Source organism: Pinus tabuliformis, chromosome 3_1, assembly GCF_031772625.1.
Source record: "Pinus tabuliformis cultivar Carrire ecotype Pingquan chromosome 3_1, CPIR1, whole genome shotgun sequence".
In the NCBI taxonomy this organism is placed as follows: domain Eukaryota; kingdom Viridiplantae; phylum Streptophyta; class Pinopsida; order Pinales; family Pinaceae; genus Pinus; species Pinus tabuliformis.
The window spans coordinates 629,040,529-629,062,421 of NC_142301.1; the positions used below are offsets into that span (position 1 = coordinate 629,040,529).

Sequence of the window (21,893 nt, forward strand, 5' to 3'; positions counted from 1 at the left end):
GGCAGACAAGTCTTTTGATGAGATACAACACTCGCATGGCAGACATTCTTTTGCATGGTTCTTATATCATCCATATTTCACATGGCAGACAAATGTAATGCATACATCACATGGCAGATAGAAGTAATGCATACATCACATGGCAGACAAATAAAAATGTTTAAAAAATATATCCTAAAGATATGTCGGCTTCAACAAAAGTTGGCCTCTCCTCCAACTGACGTATCTATTCATATAACTCAAAAAACTAGTATATATTAATGTTTAAAACTCAACATTCATATTATCCAATCTCGGTGATCAATACAGATACGAGGCTTAGAAGGAGACAGAACCCGAGGAGGAAAAAGAAGATTAAATGTTTAAGCATATGCCTTATCCAATTCGGTGAAGTGATCTCGGATAACAATAAAGGGTTTACACCTCGTGAACTGAAGGCCGAGGAAAAAGAGCTTAATGATATTTCTGTTTTGGGTGTCAAACACTGTGTTGAGAACAGAACCTAATCACAGAAAATACAAGGAAGCTCGGACTTGTTGAACTCGGTCAAGAAGAGCAGACCACTTACCTGACACAGTATACAAGTATTTTGGAAATAAGACAAGAATCTGAAGCTGACCAAGAGATAATTTCTGAAGTTTGAATCTATTATTTGGCTCAGTCAAGTTGCAGAAGGAAGCCTGGTCCACTTGAAGAAATCTCCATTGCACAGAAGCCTTGAAACTCAAAACTGTCCTATTTTCTATGATTCGGTCTAGGATTATAGTCATTATTTGAATCAGACTTTGAAGTTAAGTACTTAGAGCTTTGAACAGTGAGGTATTTGAAGACATGGGCAGCAAAGAAATTGAAGCTTTTGGACAGTGGACAAGGTGAAAGTCTGGTGCAATCTTATAAAGCAGTTGTGCAGAAGATATCTTATTGGAGGACCCTTGAAGAATTGAAGACCTTGAAGACAGCATTGAAGCACACCTATTGAAGACTGATACTTTAGAAGCACACTTGCTGAAGCACATTCTGGACCAGCATTTGAAGACAACTACTTGTTCATTTGTGAAGACTAGTGAAGAACTATTGACTTGTGAAGCATTCTTGAGCATTCCTTGGAGAAGCCTTCATTGTCTTGGATAGTTCTTGGGAAATTTATTGAAGACACCTTGAGGCATTATTGAAGACATCTGAAGACATCTTGAAGCCGATCTTGGAGATAATATTGGAGACCATGATGCGTTGATGTCATCATGAAGTGACTTGGAGAATTTGGTTGGGTATGATGAAAAGCAGTGGTGACACCTTCATGTGAAGAACAATGTTGTTGTTAATGGCGTGACGTGGAGACTAAGGAGAAGGCATTGCTGAAGAGATTGACATGGATCGTTGAAAAAGATATTGGGAGCCGTGAAGTACAACCAAACATACCTTGGCAAAGGGAACCAAATATAGGGTTGGAGCCCTCGAGGTTGGTGCCTCAAAATTGACAAGATTGGAGCCTTGGAAGTCCAAGTCGGTGCCTGGAAAATACAGATTGGAGCCTGGAAGATTGAAGATTGGTGTCCTTGGAGTTGGTGCTCCTAAACTCAAGGTCGGTGTCTTGGATAAGATAGGGTCAAAGCCCTAGAGGTCGGAGCCTCACTAAAGTCTAAGTAGGTGCTTGGCACATCCCAGGTTGGAGACTGGGTGTCTTCATCAAGGGTTGGAGCCCTACCCATATTGTACTTGATTTTTTATAAATATTATATTAATAAAAGTGTTTACTTCTATTATTCATTTTTGTGTTCTAAATATAAGTGATCTAACTGGTAAAAGTAACAATTGAAAAGAAATATTGATTCACCCCCCTCTCAATATTTCCAACAGTATTATCATATCATCTACGAAACCTGTGAGAAAGAGGACGAGTAAAAGGTATGAAGAAGTCAAGGAAATAGGTCTCCAAGTGCAGCGAAGAAGGAAGGAAGTAATGCGAGATTTTGGGAACTGTTCTAGGGCTAATTGCAGTCACATGTGCGAAGGCAAGAAGGCTATTTTGCTGTCATATCAAGCTCTCCTATTGCAGTCATAAAGGAGAAGCGTTTGGGCTAGAAAATAGTGCCTATAAGGCCTCTCATTCAAGCGAGAAAGAAGGCTACACAAGCAAAGGAGGAAGAAGGAATCTAACATAGTTTTTGTGAAGGTATTCCCTCACACGTGCAAAGAATTAGGGTTGTCTTACTGCTGCTCTAAGTTTGCAATCTTCGTGAAGTACAACCAAACATACCTTGACAAAGTGAACCAGATATAGGGTTGGAGCCCTTGAGGTTGGTGCCTCAAAATTGACAAGGTTGGAGCCTTGGAAGTCCAAGTCGGTGCTTGGAAAATACAGGTTGGAGCCTGGAAGATTGAGGATTGGTGTCCTTGGAGTTGGTGCTCCTAAACTCAAGGTTGGTGCCTTGGATAAGATAGGGTTGAACCCCTAGAGGTCGAAGCCTCACTAAAGTCCAAGTAGGTGCTTGGCACATCCCAGGTTGGAGACTGGGTGTCTTCATCAAGGGTTGGAGCCCTACCCATATTGTACTTGATTTTTTATAAAGATTATATTAATAAAAATATTTACTTCTATTGTTCATTTTTGTGTTCTAAATATAAGTGATATAACTGGTAAAAGTAACAATTGAAAAGAAATATTGATTCACCCCCCTCTTAGTATTTCCAACAGTATTATCATTTCATCTTTGAAATCTGTGAGAAAGAGGACGAGTAAAAGGTATGAAGAAGTCAAGGAAATAGGTCTCCAAGTGCAGCGAAGAAGGAAGTAAGGCGAGATTTTGGGAACTGTTCTAGGGCTAATTGCAGTCACATGTGCGAAGGCAAGAAGGCTATTCTGTTGTCATATCAAGCTCTCCTATTGCAGTCATAAAGGAGAAGTGTTTGGGCTAGAAAAGAGTGCCTATAAGGCCTCTCATTCAAGCGAGAAAGAAGGCTACACAAGCAAAGGAGGAAGAAGGAATCTAACATAGTTTTTGTGAAGGTACCCCCACACGTGCAAAGAATTAGGGTTGTCTTACTGCTGCTCTAAGTCTGCAATCTTCGTGAAAAAAAGAAGGCCTAGTTGGGAGGTGATAAGTTAGAAAGGCTCCATCTCAAGCGAAGGAAGAAAAAGGACAAGGATCATTCTAGGGCATACCATATAGGGTCAGTGGCCGGAAGAAGAAGAACAAACTGTTGGAAGGAGGAAGAGGAAGTGTCGGAAGAGGGACGACGAAGTGTTGCAAGAGGAAGTGATCTTGAAAGGGCTTGACTTGTGCTTGGAGGATGTTCTTGTCAAGGGTCTAGGGTTTGGCATTAATCAATAGAAGCTTCAATCAGACAAATTTACGAAAGGTTTTTCCTCTCTAAGAGAGAGAGGTTTTTCCCTGGCAGAGAGCCAACATCTTCTGTTCTTGTTTCTTGTGTTTTGGTAGCAGTTTGATGAAGTAAACACACACACTAATAATAAGAAGAAGAAGATCAAGCTAACAAAGATAAATTGGAAAAGTGCTTCACAAATTGTTATCAAGTCTAGAAGAATCCTACTATACATAACTGCCCTTGATAGAGCTTAGTATGAAGGACATTTCAATTGATGACTAGGCGCCTTCCAAAAATCAACTACTTACAAAGCATGCAGAGCCATGTTGCAAACTGAACACTAATAGTGGAAAGGAAACGAAAAGCATTTCTTCTGTCGTAGGTGGTATTCATGAAACAAAAGATATAGCATCATATGTATTAACGCAATTTGATCTTCCAATAGGTGAAATCAACAGAGGAGATACTTTTACATGAAGTAATGAGAATGGCGATGGTCAAGAGACAAATATTGAGTCAGACATAGGGAAGACAGGGGAGGATGAGGTTGTTGACCCTACAATAATGTCTTCTAGCCACCCAGGGCATGTTAATGTGACAGAAATGGTGGTTGCAAGGAGATTTGGTACAATGATTAGGCACAGGGATTTTGAAGATAGATCAAACCTTTATGATGCTTTACTTGCTGTTGAATCATGGGCAATGCAGGGGAGGAGAGGAATACACCCAGAAAAGGAGCTTCCTGTGATGCACATAACAGGCCTTTTGATGACATTAGCTAAGAAGACAAAAAATTCTCCCCCTTTTGCAGCGAACCAAAAGGCAAACAGCTATTGTTGATTATTTCTTTAATGGGCATCGTTTCCAGGTGCTAACTCCAAAGGTAACTTGTGCTATTACATTTTCGTTTTCAGGGGTGAGATGCCCAGGGCATGATGAACCATATGCAGATGAAGCAATAGCATTTATGTGCAGAAAAATTCTGCAGTGGGGTATTGAGGTTTAAATGGAAACAGTAGACAGAACTAACACACACTTAGGATCTCTTTGGGAATTCAAATCAAACAAGGCAGCAGAGTATTTTAGTAATTGTACACTTACAAGTTCCAAGGAGCTCATGGCTATGGTAGAGGGTCGGGACACCACCGGAGGAAAGGTAAAAGGTCAAGGAACAAGAACTGTCCTACTAATAACTCTTGCTGATATTGAAGCAGAGACAAGTATAAATGTTGCTATGCTACAGGAAGTCACCTTACGAGTAGATTACACTGTCCCTCTATTGGAAGAGAATTTGGCTCAGTGTTTCTAGGTGACAAAAATGTTTCTCTGACGGTTGTATCTGAAGGTTGGGCAAAGGTCAGGGATCAAGGACTTCAGAAAGCAGAAGCTAGCCCTTATTTAGTAGAGTTACTGTGGCTAGAAGAACAAGCCAAGATTTAAAATTATGGCCAATGGTCCACGACACCTGGTGTTGTAGAGGCATCCTTCCGGAACCTACCTCCATCAGCTATTGGAATTCCAAGCAACCTTGATGCAATGTCCCTCTTATCAGCAAATAAAGGAAAACCTATGGAAGCTCTTGTGAAGCAAAATCGAGATGGCAGTACAGAACAGGTTTGTTTGCTCCTCTCATTTCAGTTTGTGCAAAAATTTTATGGCAGCGATCCAGTCTCCATCTATGGGAAGAATATCTACTGCATTGGAGATCCCAACACCCACTAAAGTAGTTTCAGATGAAATAAATGGGGGAGTTGAATCTTCTTCATCCTTAATGATGGCACAGAAGCTTGCTACATCTAAAGCTGTAGCTAGTGAAGTTCCACCAAATCCATATGCTAAAGAGGCAAAACATTTCACTAAAATTAGAATTTTAAACAGAGATGTACGGGTTGTGTTAGAAAATGTTGATAAATTTAGTAATTTAATTGGTTCAGTACATTACCCTGATGGTGATATTGCAAAGGACCTCGCATTAGAACTTGTGAAAAATGGTCTAGCTACATTTGTTGAATTGAGGGCTAAAAGGCACCTAAAGACCGCTGAACAAAGAAATTGCTTGAAGGTCTGGATTAATTATGTTCCACCTCCTTCTAATGCAAAGGCAAATCGTAATGACAAGTTTGCTGGAAATCTTGTGGAGGTTGTTAGTGGAGACTGTGTTGTTGTTCCCTATAGGTGTCCACAGTTGAACGTAGGGTGAATTTGTCATGTATCAGAGCTCCAAAAATGGACAATCCACAAAGAGATAAAAAACAGCTCCATATGCTCGTGAAGCAAAGGAATATTTACGTAGAAAACTCATTGGCAAAAAAGGTCTATGAAACAATGGAATATGCCAGGAAAATTAGCATGACTGATGGCCCTGCACCACCACCATCATTGGGAATGGCAGACTTAATAATAATGGATTTTGGATCTGTTTTCTTACAATCTCCATTAAAGTCCAAGGTTGAGGAACTGATTCAGAAACATCTTGCAGCGGTTACTACTCTTCAGATTTCACTTGAGACTAGCTCAGCTAATTCAATGGCAGGCTTTGCAGTTTCTGTTATAAAAACACTAGCAGAGGGGCAGAAGATGTTCCTTTTTTCCACCCTTGAATTGTCTTCTTCCCCTGCATGAAGATGGAACTGAAGTTGCAGAAATAAAGGCAGCAGAAGCAAGAAGGAAATCACTTTCTTTATCCCTTAGAGAAGGAATTAATAAACATCAAAAGGTTGTCAAATTGCAGAAGTCAAAATAACAATATATGGAAGATGTAAGAAAATGCCTCCAATACATCAATGAAGGGAAACAAAGGGGGCAGCAACGGAACTTGTCATTGCTTGAGGACAAGCAATGTTGGGAAGAGGGGACTGTAATGTCCCCAGCAAATAAATTACTAAGAGACGAAGTAACCTATCAATCCCTGTAGGCTATAATCTTGAATAAGGGGGAAAACCCCAAAATACCCATGTTTGGGGACAGCTGGGGAAAGAAGCGCAAAAATTGGGGCTTGGAGTAAAATTTACTCAATCAAGTAAGAAGAAGAGGCCCCTCCCCTCTAGGAAAACTATAAACGCGAGAGGGATGAATTCATTTGGGATCATCATTGTGGATCATCTCATTATGTTTTTGAGCATTTGCTCTTAGGGTTTTAAGACCCTTTTTTCTCTTGTCAAATTCGATGGTGAGTTCCTAGATGATTCTCACCTTGACTTAATTGATATTAATTAATTAACCAGTTTTCCTAATTTTAAACTTAGAAAACCTTAAGTAATTGGTTAATAATCTAATTAAATCACTTCTAGGTGGAATTTCCAGAAACAATTTCTGGATCTTGGAGATCTCATGTATTCTAGCCTCTCCACCAAATTTCGTGGCTAGAACACCCCTGATGCTACAAAAACTAACAATATATATATATATATATATATATATATATATATATATACACACACAAGTCTAGAGGAAGGAAAACCAACAGATCACCCTCCAATTCCACCCACTGTGATGTGCCACCTCTTACAGCTGAACAAAGCTTGTCTTATCTATGGCATTCCTATCTAATCAAGATACAGAACACTATGGAATGGCATTGCTTAAAAAGGCAATTCCTCTTGCACATGCAATGATTACAACTTTTTGAAATATTAGGCCATATATTAGGAAGTACCATTCACTGTGGACCAGAAACCTACTCATCTCTGCAACAAGTTATTCTATGGTGAGAATCCTAAGCCTTATATCATGTCATCCACTAGCATCAACTAGCAGTTCCATACTGCCATCTACTAATTTTGCCTCTTAAAGGATGCCTCCATAGCTACTCTAATAACAGATAGTCATATTAACATGGAACAAATTCCTTAACAGAAGAAATGACACTTTGATTTTTAGTAAGCTTGCAACTAGGAAACCTTTACAAAGACAACAATCACAAGGGATGGGACCCACAATGCAGACAAAAACTTTTAAGCAATATTCCCGAGAATGAGAGATGATGCTATCACATGAAACCAGGAACTAAACACACTAAAGCCTGTTTCCAGATCATAAAAACTTTGACATGAGAGGTCATCATCCAGATCTATATTTGTAATCCACCTCAAGTATATGTGACAAGCAATTTTAATGTGCATATTACAAAGAATCATAAATCTGTGAATGGAAAATGTCAACAAGAGGAAATACATAATAGAAAATAATAAATATTAAGGGATGAAGATTGTGGCCAAGAAGTTAGTTAACAAGGCACAAATCAAAGAAATAGGTTGGTTGTGTGTAATCAATGGGTAAGATACAAAAAAAGAAATTGATGATACATCCTATATACATAAACCAAAGATAAATGGAAGCACACTATCAAGCACAACGATTCCCTAAGCTTGTAGTCATTCATTCTTTTGATTATTTGAGCATGAATATTCAACAAAAAACAAACATAACAATAATAAAGCACTCAGAAGCAATTCACTTCATATGTATTCTTGTACACTTACCAACTTGGGGTTTCACTCCAAGAACTATAACCTCGCATTCTTCAACTACCTATCCAAAGCCAAAACAATTTTCATGAAATTCAAATCTAAAAGTTAACCCAAACATCATAGATACTAATTGTCCATGGTATAATTCAAAGAAATAAAATAGTATTCATTAATTTCCATAACAGAAGAAATGTGAGACACTAGGGAGGTACTTCCAAGACTTGCTATTTTACTTCTTAAGGAATCATCTTACTTTCATGCACAAAGATTCATAAATCTGTGGTCAAACTAGATTTTTAAAGGTCTATCCCTCAACGAGTTTGAATACATCTCTCACAATTATGAAATAGTTAAGTACAATGATGACACGAGTCTTTAATTAATTCATCAGTGTTAAGCCTTCATTAGTTCCTAGATCAATTTATGTTCAAAGTTGTGTAGTTATATACTGTAAAAGTCATTATGGGACTGCATAAAACATGATTACAACTGCAGCAAGCATTGAGATCATAAGAGATAATTATATGTACAGTAATCACTTTAACAAACCTAATACAAGCACTTAACATAGATCACAAGAAGACTTACAAAGGCACTTTAACCATAACCAAGAGAAAGTCACCACAACTAAGCAAAAAAGAATAAGTGCCCTTGGGCAAAAGAATAATTGAACTTGGTTGAATGAGATGATATTACAAAATGAAGGGTGTGATGTATTTATAACACTCCACTAGAGCTAAGGCACTAGACCAAAGGACGAGACAAGGCCAACCTTACCGTAAAATATAATAAAAATGATAAAGAATCATAATTGGTGGAACAAGCCACAACTACCCACATGTCATCTTGGCACATAGACCCAGCCCCCAAGTGAAGATTATACAATATTCTGAACACCACCACCCACTCCCCCGCACCCCCACCCTTAATCTAAATAGGGAAACACATGAGACGCTATTATAATACATCATGTTTCTCCCTTAATGGCAACTCACATGAAACAATAAATGTCCACAGACAGGTGAAGGTGGGCTCTAGAAGATTTTGTACAGATATGTACAAGCTGATCTGCAAAGGAACAAAGATTAGCAAAAGTTCTTCTTGAACAGTAGCTGTCAAATGTGACATACGTAGATTGAAAGAACCCGAGGAGGAATGGCACCTCTGGGGTTATGTTGGTGTGCAGATTAGTGGAGGCAGAAATGAAGCAGTGCTTCCTTCTCTAATGCAAAGCACATAGCCATGTTAGAAAGGGTTGGCGTGGGAAGATACTGCATGGAAAGAAATGTTTTGAGCCACTAGATGAGGAAACTGCAGGAAGAGTGGTAAGGATTATGTATCATCAAGCAAAAGCTTCAAGAGTTTCACAACAAGGGAGTTTGTTCCACCACTCAACGGCTATTCAAATGAGTTGTACTACAATGAGGATTAGACATATCCCACCTAGAGAATTATAGCATGACCAATAACTTCCGCATAGTGTGAATATGCGAGAAGTAGTTCAAGATATTTTTGAAAAGTAATTCTATTTTCTAATTCATTTTAGTAAAAAGGAAAAGTCTTATATTTAGAAGTTGAGTATAAAAAGTGTATCTCATGCATGACTTAAACTAGGAGAGATCTCAAAAATATATTCTCAGCTAAAAGTATAAAGACAGGTCAAGGCAGAGGCTTTCAACGTAGTTCAACAATTGAACAAGTTCAGTGACAAAGAGAGAGAGAGCACAAGCAACCAGGAAAGAGACGTTTCCATACAGCATGCAGTCCCATTCAGGGATCTATATAGTTTTGTATAGTCATAGGAACAAGACTTACGAATCCATATAGCCTTACAGATAGGCCATACAAATGTTCGCAGAATCCATACTGCCAGGCCATATAGCAAGCCGTTCTCACTTAGCAGGTTGTTATGCTCAGTTCAGGGTGATTTTGCTAACTGCGATGTGGTGTTTTTTTGGACGTGTGGCAGTTCCCTTCTAATTTTTATAAAGGAACGAAAAGCTGATTTTGAGGTAGTAACTACTTATGTATGTGTGAATTTAACTTTGTTTTATGCTTCCATTATTTAATTTCCAGCTATTATGTCATTGATGCTATGGTTTGAATTTATTTTCAATGTTAATTAAATTCAACAATTTATTATTTAATCGAGATCATAAGGACATTAGTCACCTAGGCTTGGAAATGTTCACATGGTATCAAAGCTAACTTTTCTAATTGAGATTCTCAAGGATTTGTAGTGGTAAATCAATTACTGGGAAGAAGGACCAGCAGTTAGAGGGTTTCAAAGTTTTATTTTCAGATTTGGAAATTTGCGCAATTCTCATAGATAACAGCAGTGTGCCTTGGGTTTGAGGACAGATTGAATGGTGCCTCTAAATTCTTACTACTTAACATGGAAGGTGAGGGTGTGACTCTGCTTACAAGTCCACAACAGTTGGGAAGTAAAAATAAGAAGTGAATGCCAAGCGGATGATCTTGGACGCCATAAAGGATCATCTAATCACTCATGTAGCTAAGAAGAAGACAATGAAGGAGATGTTCGATGACCCGATTAGGCTTTTCCAAAGTCAGAACATAAACAAGAAGACAATATTGCGGAAAAAACTCAAATTCATAGTGATAACCAAATCAGACCCAATTTGTAGTTACCTTATGAGGGTCACATAGATTCATGATCAAATTGCAACAGTTGGAGAGAAGGTTGAATATGCAAAGCTAGTGAACATGGCACTAAATCGAATCCTAGCTTCATGGGAACCATTTTTCAAAGGTATTTACACTCAAGATAACTTTCCTAACTTTGAAAGGCTTTGGGATGATTGTATCCAAGAGGATACTCGGATGGAGTCAAAGGCCAACAAGAAGGGTGGTGATGAGAACCTATCTCTATTTAAATAGTCAAATAAAGACAGAGGTAAATGACCCAACAAGGGTAAGGGAAAGAGTTAGGAGTCAGCCTCGCAGCCAGGAAAAGACTTGAGTAAAATCAAGTGCTTCATTTGTCATAAGCATAATCATTATGCATCACAATGTCTACGAGAAGAAGGGTAGAGGGGAGGTGTAGCAGAAGTAGGTAGCGGCCTCTACAAAAACTCGGATGAATGAGTTTGTTGCCAAGTTCGAGAAGGATTTATCAATGTTATCTTGTCTTTTTACTAGCATGATTCTAAGGAATACACAGTATGTAGATAGTCGAGCATCTCAGCATATGACAGCAACCCTGCAATGATTTGTAGTCTAAAGAAGAAAGACTCAAGAGCACAAGTTGAGCTTGGTGATGATGCCTAGTGCCTAGTAGCAGGAGCTGGTATTATTTCCTTCCAGCTCAAATCAAGTAATTCTCTAGATTTTGACAATGTCTTGTCTGTATCGGATCCTAGGAAGAATTTGCTTACAATTTCAGTAACCGATGGTATGGGCTTTGCAGCGGAGTTCAAAAATCAACAAATCCTCATCAAACCAAAGGAATCTAGCCCAGACACACCTCAAGTAATAGGGGATACAGAAAGCAACTTGTACAGGTTGCAAGGTGAACTTGTTCAAGCCTTAGTGCATGACAATGACAAGTTGTATGACTTGTGGCAAAAGAGGATGGGGCACCTGTATCACAAGATGTTGCCCACTCTGAGGGAGATTATCACAAGTCTTCCAGAGTTTTATATTAAGTAGCATGGTGTATGCAAAAGGTGCATACTTGGAAAGCATGCCAAGGCTGCTTTCCCAAGTAGTAAGCATAGGTCTATAAAGATTATTGACTTAGGGACAGAGGATGAAGATCAAGAAGCTCAAAAGGTTTAGCATGAATCACAAGTGATTACCAAAGTAGTACAGTAGCCTTTGGGCAAAGACGGGTAGATAGTAGACCCTTCCACTTATGTGAGGAGACTTCGATGGTTCATTCAAACATTGAAGGATGCTCAAGAGCATGTTAAGACTCCTAGGAGCACATTCAAAGAGAGCAGACCTCCAAGGAAGAGATTTTGAATGGCATTGGTGACTGATATTCTAGATTTCGAGCCTTCCAACTTTCAAGAGGCAGCAGAACAACAGGTATGGTGGGATGCCATAGTGGAGGAGTATACCTACATCGTGAAGAATGATGTTTGGGACATTGTGCCAAGACCAAAGGGTTAAGTCAGTTGTGAGTTCCAAGTGTCTCTACAAGATCAAGCATGTTTGTTATTTTTGGGGAACAATGGTATGTTCTATGCTGAAGAGCAATTTTACTTCAATTTCTTTATTAGCCCAATATCAATATCCAGTTTAGCAATCACATCAACATGATAGTAAAATGCAGATAGAACATAAACATAAACAGTAGAAGACAAGCCAAGACAAGAGGACACAAGATGTGGCACCAGCGAGGGACAAACCCCAATGTGGGGAAACCCTTGATCAATTCTTCTTATATTCTTCAGTAGTTCAGCTCGGTCACACCCAATCAACTTTGGCCTCCAACAGCAAGTGTAATCAGCCCAAAACAATCTGAAAAAGTCCAGTCAAAACTGGTCAACGAAAGTCAATCCTGCGACCAACCCTAGTACAGTCAACGCTGGTCAATGGAGAGGTCAAATTGCCTCGGTTTAGTGCCCAGAACTGTGGCCTGCTAGGACAGAGATGCCTCACCCAAACCGAAGTCAAAATAGGTCAACGCAGTCAAATAACCTCCCTGCAACTCGATCAACGTTGGTCAACGCAGTCAACAGAAATCTATCCTCTTTTCCTTTGCACGTGTGAGAGAGAAGAATGCCCAAAAATGTGTACCCAATCACAAGAGGAGAGAGAGAGATGTGAGATGAGATGATGGTGAAAATGACTTGAGGTCTCCTTTTATATGCAACGTTGAGGATGAGTTGGGGGTTTGAATACCTGTTTTGCTTACTGGCCGACCTTGACAATTTGTCCATAATATAAATAAATTCATATCTTCATTTGTACATGTCGGAATCGGATGATCTTTAGATCAATCCTACACCTCTTGAAAAGAGGAATCCAAGAAAAATATCAGTTGTCATAAATAAGATTACCCATGTGGAGTTTGGCCCTACTTGCCAACTTTAGCACTCCCTCTCAACTAGGGAGAACTCCATCTCTACTAATCCATCTACCAATCTGTACTATCTCTGGCATCAATGCACTGCTTTGTTGAACTATGAAGAAGAAGAAGTGATCGAGAATGTATCATACCATTCTCTACTGACCTAAAGTAATGCCCAGATAAAAGAGAGAGTCTCATACCACTATTAGTGACCCAAAGTCAGTTCCAATAAGAAGAGAGTGTCTTATACCACTCTTACTGACCGGAAGTCAATTCCAATTGATCCCAAATCAATATCGGTCATCCTAGCATAGGGAGTACAGTAGTACACTATGCGTCCATCGGTAGTACTATGGTCCCTATCCTCATTTCCCTACTCATTGGCCAAATGAGAGGTACTTCCCATGAGTCCCAAACTGCATGGATAGGATGTCTCAGCAGGAGAAGGATGAACCACTCATCCTGACTACATGACTCCATGAGGTATCACAGAGGAAGGTTGAACCACTCACCATGTACACAGCAAACCACTAGGGGAAGGTTGAACCACTCACCCTATGGTTGCTCATCGCTTCAAGAGTACCCCAAGCCATCCGAAGCTCTTAGAGCCCAATGTCCATATCATACAGGGCCCTCATAAGAGGGTCTTTCCACGACTCCAAGTCGTTCTTGGAAGGCCAAGAACTTGACCTTCCACAAGGGCTTTGTCAGAATATTGGCAACCTACTCATCAGTACCAATGTGATGGAGCCTTATTGCTCCTCGTTGTACCATATCTCGGAGAAAGTGGTACCTGATATCTGTATGCTTGGAGCGATCATGAAACACGGGATTTTCTGATAATCGGATCTGTCTCTGCTTGTCATAGAGGATCACGGTGGTATCTAGCACATGTCCAAACAGCTCACTGAAGAGCTTCCTCAACCAGACAACTTCACAAGATGCCATACTAGCAGCTATGTATTTGGCCTCAACAGTGCTCAAGGCAACCGACTTTAGCTTCCTACTCATCCAAGATATTGAAGCAGAACCTAAAGAAAAACAGCATCCATAAGTGCTCTTGCGATCCACCACACTGTCAGCCCAATCAGCATCAGAATAACCATGCAGACTCACATCTTCGGCAGTGTATCTCAGTCCATGAGTGATTGTGCCCTGAAGATATCTCAGAAGATTCTTAGCACCAATCCAATGTATATGATGAGGCTCAACCATATATTGGCTCAACGTGTTAACTGAAAAACATATGTCTGGACGGGAGTTCACCAAGAACATCAGTGCTCCTATGAGTTGACGATACTCAGAAGCATTTCCCAATTCAGGTCCGGCAACACTACCACATAACTTCTTAAAGTTAACTTCCATCAGGGTAGTCACAGGGTTGCAATCCAACATCCCAAATCTTTCCAATATCTTCACAACATATTTTCCTTGAGATAGGAAAATTTCTCCTGGCTTTTGCCAGACCTCCAACCCTAGGAAAGAGTGCATCAGTCCTAGGTCCTTCATCTCAAATCCGGAAGCCAACTCCGTCTTACATTTATGAATGAGAGGGTTTGCACCTGTCAGAAAGAGGTCGTCCACATAAAGTACCATTATGAGAGGTTTATCATTTTCAACTTTAAGGTTCGGATCGGCTTCACTTCTAGTGAATCTCAGCTTCATCAAATAGCTATCAATCCTCTCATACCAAGCTCGGGGTGCTTGCTTCAAACCTTAGAGAGCTTTCTTAAACCTGCATACATGAAATTCCCGATCATGAACCTCAAACCCCTCGGGTTGTTCCACATAGACTTCCTTTTTGATCGAACCATGCAAGAAAGCGGTCTTGACTTCCATCTGATGTAGGGTCCATCCTTGCGAGGTAGCAAGGACTATGATCGAGCGAATGGTGGTGTATTGGGCAACAAGTACAAATATCTCATCGTAATCTACACCTTCCTTTTGAGAGAAGCCTCGAGCAACAACGCGAGCCTTGAACTTTTCTACACTTCCATCAGCTCCATGCTTGATTTTGTAGAGCCACTTAGAGGTGACAACTGATTTGTCCTGGGGTCTAGGAACCACATCCCAGACATCATTTTTCATAATTGACTTGTATTCTTCATTCATAGCATCCTTCCATACTTGTTGCTTCACGGCTTCTTCGAATGATTTAGGCTCATGTTGAATGATAGTGTTCATGATAGTGAAGTATCCTTGATACCTGTTCGACTTCTTGCTTTCACAAAAAGTCCCCCTTGGTGCAATATGTCTCTCGGCATCTTCGAGAGTCTCCCTAAGCCATGAGGGTCTCCTTTTGGAGGAGGAGGGCTCTTGAGGAGGAGGATCCATAGGTTCATCAACATTCAGCATCGTTTCATCTTCTTTTGCACCCTGTTTTTCGATGTCAACTTCTTTGTCCTTCCTTGGAATAGGAAGGTTGTTGATCTTGTTTAGGGCCATATCTTCGTCGAAGGTGACATCATGACTTATCTCAACTTCCCTTTGACCAACCACATAAATTCTATAACCGTTAGAATTTTCACTATAACCCACAAAGATTCCTTTCTTCCCAGATGCACCCAATTTGCTTCTTTTCTCTTTCGGCGCATGAAAATATACGGGACTTCCAAAAATTCTAAAATGAGAGACATCAGGTTTCTTACCAGTGAACACTTCTTCGGGAGTCTTGGAGTCCAATGCTTGATGAGGGCATTGGTTTTGAACATACACGGCGGTATTTGCAGCTTTAGCCCATAGGAACTTCGGAAGCCCTTGATCATGAAGCATGGCACGAACAACTTCTACAATAGTACGATTCTTCCTTTCAGCTACACCATTCTGCTCGGGAGTGTATGGTGTTGTAGTCTCCCTCTTAATGCCAGCTTCTCTGCAATAATCATGGAATTCATTGGATTCGTACTCAGTCCCATTATCAGTCCTCAATATCTTGATTTTCTTCTCAGATTGGTTTTTGATCAAGGCTTTGAAGTGACGAAACCAGGTGAACACTTCATCCTTCTTTTTCAAGAAGTAGATCTAGGTCTTGCGAGAATAATCATCTGTAAAGGTGAGATAATATAAGTATCCTCCCAAAGAGTTTACGGGCATCATACCAGATATGTCAGAGTGGATGCAATATATTTGTGGTCTTGCTATTACTTTAGGGGAATGGTCAACCCTGCAGCCATTCCTAGTATAATCAACGCTTGTCAATGGAGAGGTCAGATTGCCTCGGTTTTTGTGCCCAGATTTGTAGCCTACTATGATAGAGATGCCTCACCCAAACTGAAGTCAAAACAGGTCAATGCTTGAAGTCAAAGCAGTCAAATAGCCTCCCTGTTGTGCGGTCAACACTAGTGAACACAGTCAACAGAAATCTGTACTCTTTTCCTTCGCACGTGTGAGAGAGAAGAATGCCCAGAAATGCGTACCCAACCACAAGAGGAGAGAGAAAGATGTGAGATGAGATGATGGTGAAAATGACTTGAGGTCTCCTTCTTTTATATGCAACGTTGAGGATGAGTTGGGGGTTTGAATACCTGTTTTGCTTGCTAGCCGACCTTGACAATTTGTCCATAATATAAATATATTCATATCTTCATTTGTAGTTGTACATGTCGGAATCGGATGATATTTAGATCAATCCTACACCTCTCAAAGAGAGGAATCCAAGAAAAATATCAGTTGTCATAAATAAGATGACCCATGTGGAGTTTGGCCCTAGTTGCCAATTTTAACAATGTTGCAGATGTAAACATTGAGAATTTCAAAGTGAGGGTTGTGGCAAGAAGGTTCATCTAAAAAGAGAGAGTGGACTACAAGAACAATTTAGGGTTGTGGCAAGAAGGTTCTCCTAAAAAGAGAGAGTGGACTACAAGAACAATTTACTCTAGCTTCCAAGTACACTAGAGTAGTTATGCCCTTGGTTTCATTTATGGGATTGAGGATACATCAAATAGATGTGAAGACAACTTTCCTTAATGGGATCATTGAGGAAGAAGGGTACATAGAGAAGCCTCATGTCTTTGAATTAAGTGAGAAGAAGTCCCATATTTGTTTTGCAATAAACACGTTGGGTCAATTCATGGTGATGCCAAGGCAAGAACATTGTATAGCAACAAAACATATGCTCAAGTAGTTGACAAGCACGTGGAGTATGCTCTAAGATTTCTTGGAGACGGTGAATTGGCAAGTAGTGTAGCAGACAAGAAAAGCACCTTGTTACCCACCAAAAGTGGGTGACCCCTAGGATAATTTTTTCTCCTATTTATCTCTTCCAATCGACAGTCAACAACCCCTGAGAACCACTAGTAGTCTATGTGACATGTCATTCATATCTTTGCCACCTGCATCAGTCATATTTTTCCTCGCCCATTTGCAAAGAGCACATGTTGGAAGGTGGGATTCTGAATCTTTGATCAAAAGGTACTTTATTCATTTTGCAATCGAGAACTTATGCTTGTTTGTATTTGGGCATTTTGACATTGATTATGAGGTAAACTTGTAAGGAAGAAGGGTTTGGGCCATGAGTTTGTTCCCTCACCTTAAATGGGGGGTTAATTTTCAATCCTAGTTTAGTTCGACCTCCCCTAATGGCCCATGGCTTTAGGAAGGGGCACTGCTTGGGAAGCCATTATTGAGATAGTGTGGTCCCATCTTTCCCTATTCCGTACTTACCACTTTCCATCTTACATTATAAGCCCTTATTTCACCTGCTTTCTTTAGGTTCAATTGACCACTAGTTCATTGGGATTTGACACCCACACATCCTCATACATGGGTAGAGCCTGAAAATGTACCCTTAGAGGTTGATGCAGCTTAAATAAACAAAAAGAGCATATGATGGCCATAAGTAAAACAAAAGAGAAATCAAAATGCAAAAGATGGTCGAGACTTACAAATCAGCACGTGGACAAAAGCCAAGCATGAGCTCTACCTCACTCATATGGCCATCACCTGGTTCCTGGGCCAATATTTCCCTATCTCACAAAAGACAAGGAACCCTTGCATGTCCCAACCCCTAATGGGCGATGAAATGCCCCATCCCAAAGGGGGTAATCAATGTTATATTGTATACATCATACAAAGCAAGCTCTCATTCTTTGAGTTATGAACGGTAATACAAAGAAGAATCAAGAAAAAGTAAAAAGCAATTAGAGGGGTGGAAAAACAAAGGCCAAGATAACTCGTGCATCCACGATTGCTCCCTCATATCTATACACCCAGGATGAGGTACTCCATCATAGCTAGTCCCTTTGACCAACGCACTTGGTCATGAAGCCTTTTCCACCTTCGTTCCATTATTATTCACATGGCACCTATCAATTGAAGGGTGGACCTGCTGAATTTTTGTAGCTATGGTCGGTCTTCATAATGTTTATTTGTACTTGCAATAATATAAATTATATTTTGTGATAAAAGAAAAAAAATTATTTGAAGGATGTTCTTCATGCACGCAAGAAAAAGAAAAATATTTATTTTGTATTCAAAAGAAAATTTTATAAGGTATGTTCTTCATGACCTTATCAAAAGCGAAAAAATGAAAAATTGAAATTTGTATTTTGGCCTTGTTTTCGCTCAGATTGTACAGGCACGGTGCGACAATGACTCGGGTCGGGGGTTATCACTCGGATCCCCAGCCTCTTTGTTTTAGTTGTCTCCCAACAGCAGGCTATGGGGGGTAGTCCCCATGGAAGATGGAAATGAAAGACAAGTTGGAAACCAACAAGTCTAGGAGACACGAGTGAATGGCCTAGCCACTTGGTTGATTTAGCAAGCTTTTAGAGACTAGATTTAATTATCAATGAAACATTGCCTTATGGAGTCAACTTACTTGTTTTATATAAATTAAGGACCAAATGACCAGATGAACAACAATTATTTGAATGCTTAATTATCCTATATGTTATGCCAATCCTATGATTGTTTTTAATTAGATGCCTATTATAGGTGTATCCTTCCCCTTAACTATTTTGAAGCTAGTCTCTAGAGTAGGTTGTGAGAAAGAGGCCAAGGGGAAGCAAGCAAAGGCTTGATTAACAATATCTCCCCTTAGGTACTAACTACCTGGTTCCTCCGGTGCTGTAGAGACTATGGCTCTTGACGACTGCAAGGTCACCGTGTTAACCATTAAAGAGGTTCTAGGTTCCTCAAGCTAGATGAGTAAGGTGGTCCTATTTTCTATCAACCAAGTTATGCTTGGAGGTAAATTGTTAATGCAAGACTAGTACTAGGATGAGATGCAAAATGGATGAGTGTTTTCTTAAGTTAAGATTGTTTAGTGATTTTAAGTACTTAGTTATACTTATCTTGTGACAAGAGTACTTAACCGACGAAATGGAAAGATAATCTTAACAACAAGAATATGTGCCAAGTTTTACAAGTGCCAAAAATAAACAAGATGATGATTTGGGGTAGCATCGGATGTGCTCTAGCCATGAAAATTGGTGGAGAGGCTAAAGCACATGAGATCTCCAAGACCCAGAAATGGTTTGGGCAGATTCTACCCGGTTAAGGAGATATTAAAATAATTAACATTTTTAATGGAGTTCCTAAGTCTAAACTTAGGAAAAATAAAATATTAATGGGTATTAATATAAAACTGGGTTAGAAGGTTCTAAATGACATGGATCAAGTCAAATCTAATCTTAGCCGTTGATTAGAGATGTAATCTCGACCATTGAAAGACCAACAGGAAAAGTTGGAGAACACACCAGAGTGATCAATGATTCGATTTTCTAGAGCGGGGTTTGCTAAGAGAAATCGAATCAGTAATCAGTTTGCAGCAAGGGGCAGTGAGTACGAGACAGAGAGGCAAAGATAGTGTTGGAAGTCCAAAGCAAAGGCAGAGAGGCAGACGCTAAGCTAGAGGGAGCCATGCAGAGGCAGAAGAGACTGTGCAGAGGCCAAAAGGGCCTGCATCATCCACGCAGAGGCTGCAAGAGTGACGCAGAGGGTCGTAGAGGCTGCGCAGTGCCTCATAGGGCTGATGCAGAGGGTTTTGGGCTGACGCAGAGGCCAGGAGGGCTAACGCTGAGCTTCAGATTGTGCTGGAGAGGGTTTCATGGGGCAGACTTTCTGAATATATACTTCCGAATAGGTATTATTGTCGAATTATTTTCTCTGTCGGGTGAGTCAGTTTGGCACCCAGTTGTACTCAGAAAGACTCCATAATAATATAACCCTCAGAATTGTTGTATTGGTTTTCCCAAGTAGGGTTTTTCCAGTGACGATTGTCCAAAAATAATGGTGTCACTTGTGTGTTTGTCTATTTCTATCAGTTGTTGATCTGTAGATGGTTGAGACTGATTTGTGTTTATTTCAGTGTTTATATGGTTAAATAACTTGTTAGTAATTCAACAAGTAGGCGAAATAAACCAGAGAATACAGATAAAATTTCTAACGGGTAATACTTAGAAATTTCAACATGGTATCAGAGCATTGCAGATCACAGGAGAGTTAAAGGCACCAGCTGAATCAGAGCATTTGCAACAGAAACAATTGTCCCGAGTGACAAAAGTTGTTCCTAGCAGAAAGCAGCAGAGAAGGGTTGACATAGAGGGACTGCATTATCAGTTCGGGCCAGAGAGAGGCCAGCGCAGAGGCTCACGAAGAGCCACGCAGAGACCAAGAGGGTTGACACCGTTGGCTATTGGAGAAATTCAACTAGTGTCGAGACTGCGCAGAGCCTAGAGGCTTAGTCCTTCAGTTGTTGGGGCATAGGAAGTTGTGGGAAGTTTGCGAGGAGTGAAGCTGGTGGGGTATTGTTGCTATTGATACAAAACAGTACCTAACTAGGAAAAACCAAGGTAGAGGGAGTCGCTACCTAGGCGGATTTCTAGCCAAGAAATCCAGATCAGTGTTGCAAGTGCATAGGAGATCAGAGAGGTGCGATTCGACGATTGGCAGGCGGATTTCCAGGAGGGAAATCGAGACTCAAAGGGAATCTAGCAAAGAACTTCCAGGCGGGAGGTAGAGACTCGGAGGAGTCGAAAGGTAAAGCAGAGAGATGGCCATGAAAGGACTTAGAGATAGGGATAGGCTAGACGGGGCATCCAACTTTGTCGTCTAGAAGGCCACAACCCTGTCCATTCTAGATAGACATCACATCAAGGCCTTCACCTTGAGAACCATGGCTATCCCAGTTGACCCAGCAGACAATGAAAAGTACGAGGAAGCAATGGCCAAGTCGAAATGCATAATCCTTAATGGGGTCAAGGATCATGTGGCCTAGCATATTGTCGAGAAGGAGACGGCAAAGGAAATGTGGGACACCTTGAAGACATTGTACCAGCATACTTCCGTGCAGAGGAAGATGCTACTAGAGAATCAGCTGCGGTCATACCAGATGTAGAAGGGGGAGTAGACAGATCACTTCCTCGGCATGTTGAAGGAGATCCGAGACCAACTGACTTCCATAGGGGCCACGTTGGATCAGGAGTTGATTGTGAGGACCGCTCTAAACGCAATCTCCAAGGAGTGGGAGACATTCGTCCAAAGCATTATGGGCAAAGCGAATCTTCCAGATTGGGAAGAATTGTGGGTGGCTCTTCACCAAGAAGAGATCAGACGGTTGTCCAAGACGGGAAGTACCAACAAAGGAGTCTGGGTCAAGAAAGAGGAGGAAGAGGATGCAGCTCTGGCATCTGCGGGGAAGCAGGAGAAGAGGAAGAAAAAGGACCTCTCCAAGATAAAGTGCTTCAACTGTGGGGAACTGGGGCATTATGCGAACCAGTGTTCGAGGAAGAAGAATAAGGGAGAGGCATCTAACTCCAAGGTAGCGCCAGCGAAGGCGGAAAAGGAGGTAGAGGAAGATGACGATTGTGCCATGAGTGCTAATGTACCTCTAGAGAAGAGGTGGGGAGACATCGAGCTATAGTCAGGAAGACTGCAGGCGATAAGGGGCAAGATCCTTGAGGTACCCAAACTCTTGGATTATACCTGGCTACGAGAGCCCCGAAGTGAGAGTAGCAAGATGGCGAATGTCGGTAGAAACGGATGCGGATGAAGCGACAGAGAGTGCTATAGTGCAGTAGTCCTAAGCAACACAGAGAGGGCTATAGCAATGCAAG

General features: G+C 40.7%; 1 protein-coding gene and 1 pseudogene across 2 annotated transcripts in view; one reads left to right on the forward strand and one right to left on the reverse strand.

The window, feature by feature from the left end:
• P5CR (pyrroline-5- carboxylate (P5C) reductase) overlaps nt 1–21,893 on the reverse strand; it is a 232,997-nt gene that overhangs the window by 178,198 nt on the left and 32,906 nt on the right. For both annotated transcript variants that reach the window (XM_089411683.1, XM_089411684.1), the window contains exon 3: nt 7,809–7,857. In XM_089411683.1, coding sequence (XP_089267809.1) covers nt 7,809–7,857 — 49 coding nt within the window. The remainder of the gene's footprint in view (nt 1–7,808; nt 7,858–21,893) is intronic.
• Nucleotides 4,334–5,949, forward strand: LOC149188622 (ribonuclease TUDOR 1 pseudogene; annotated as a pseudogene).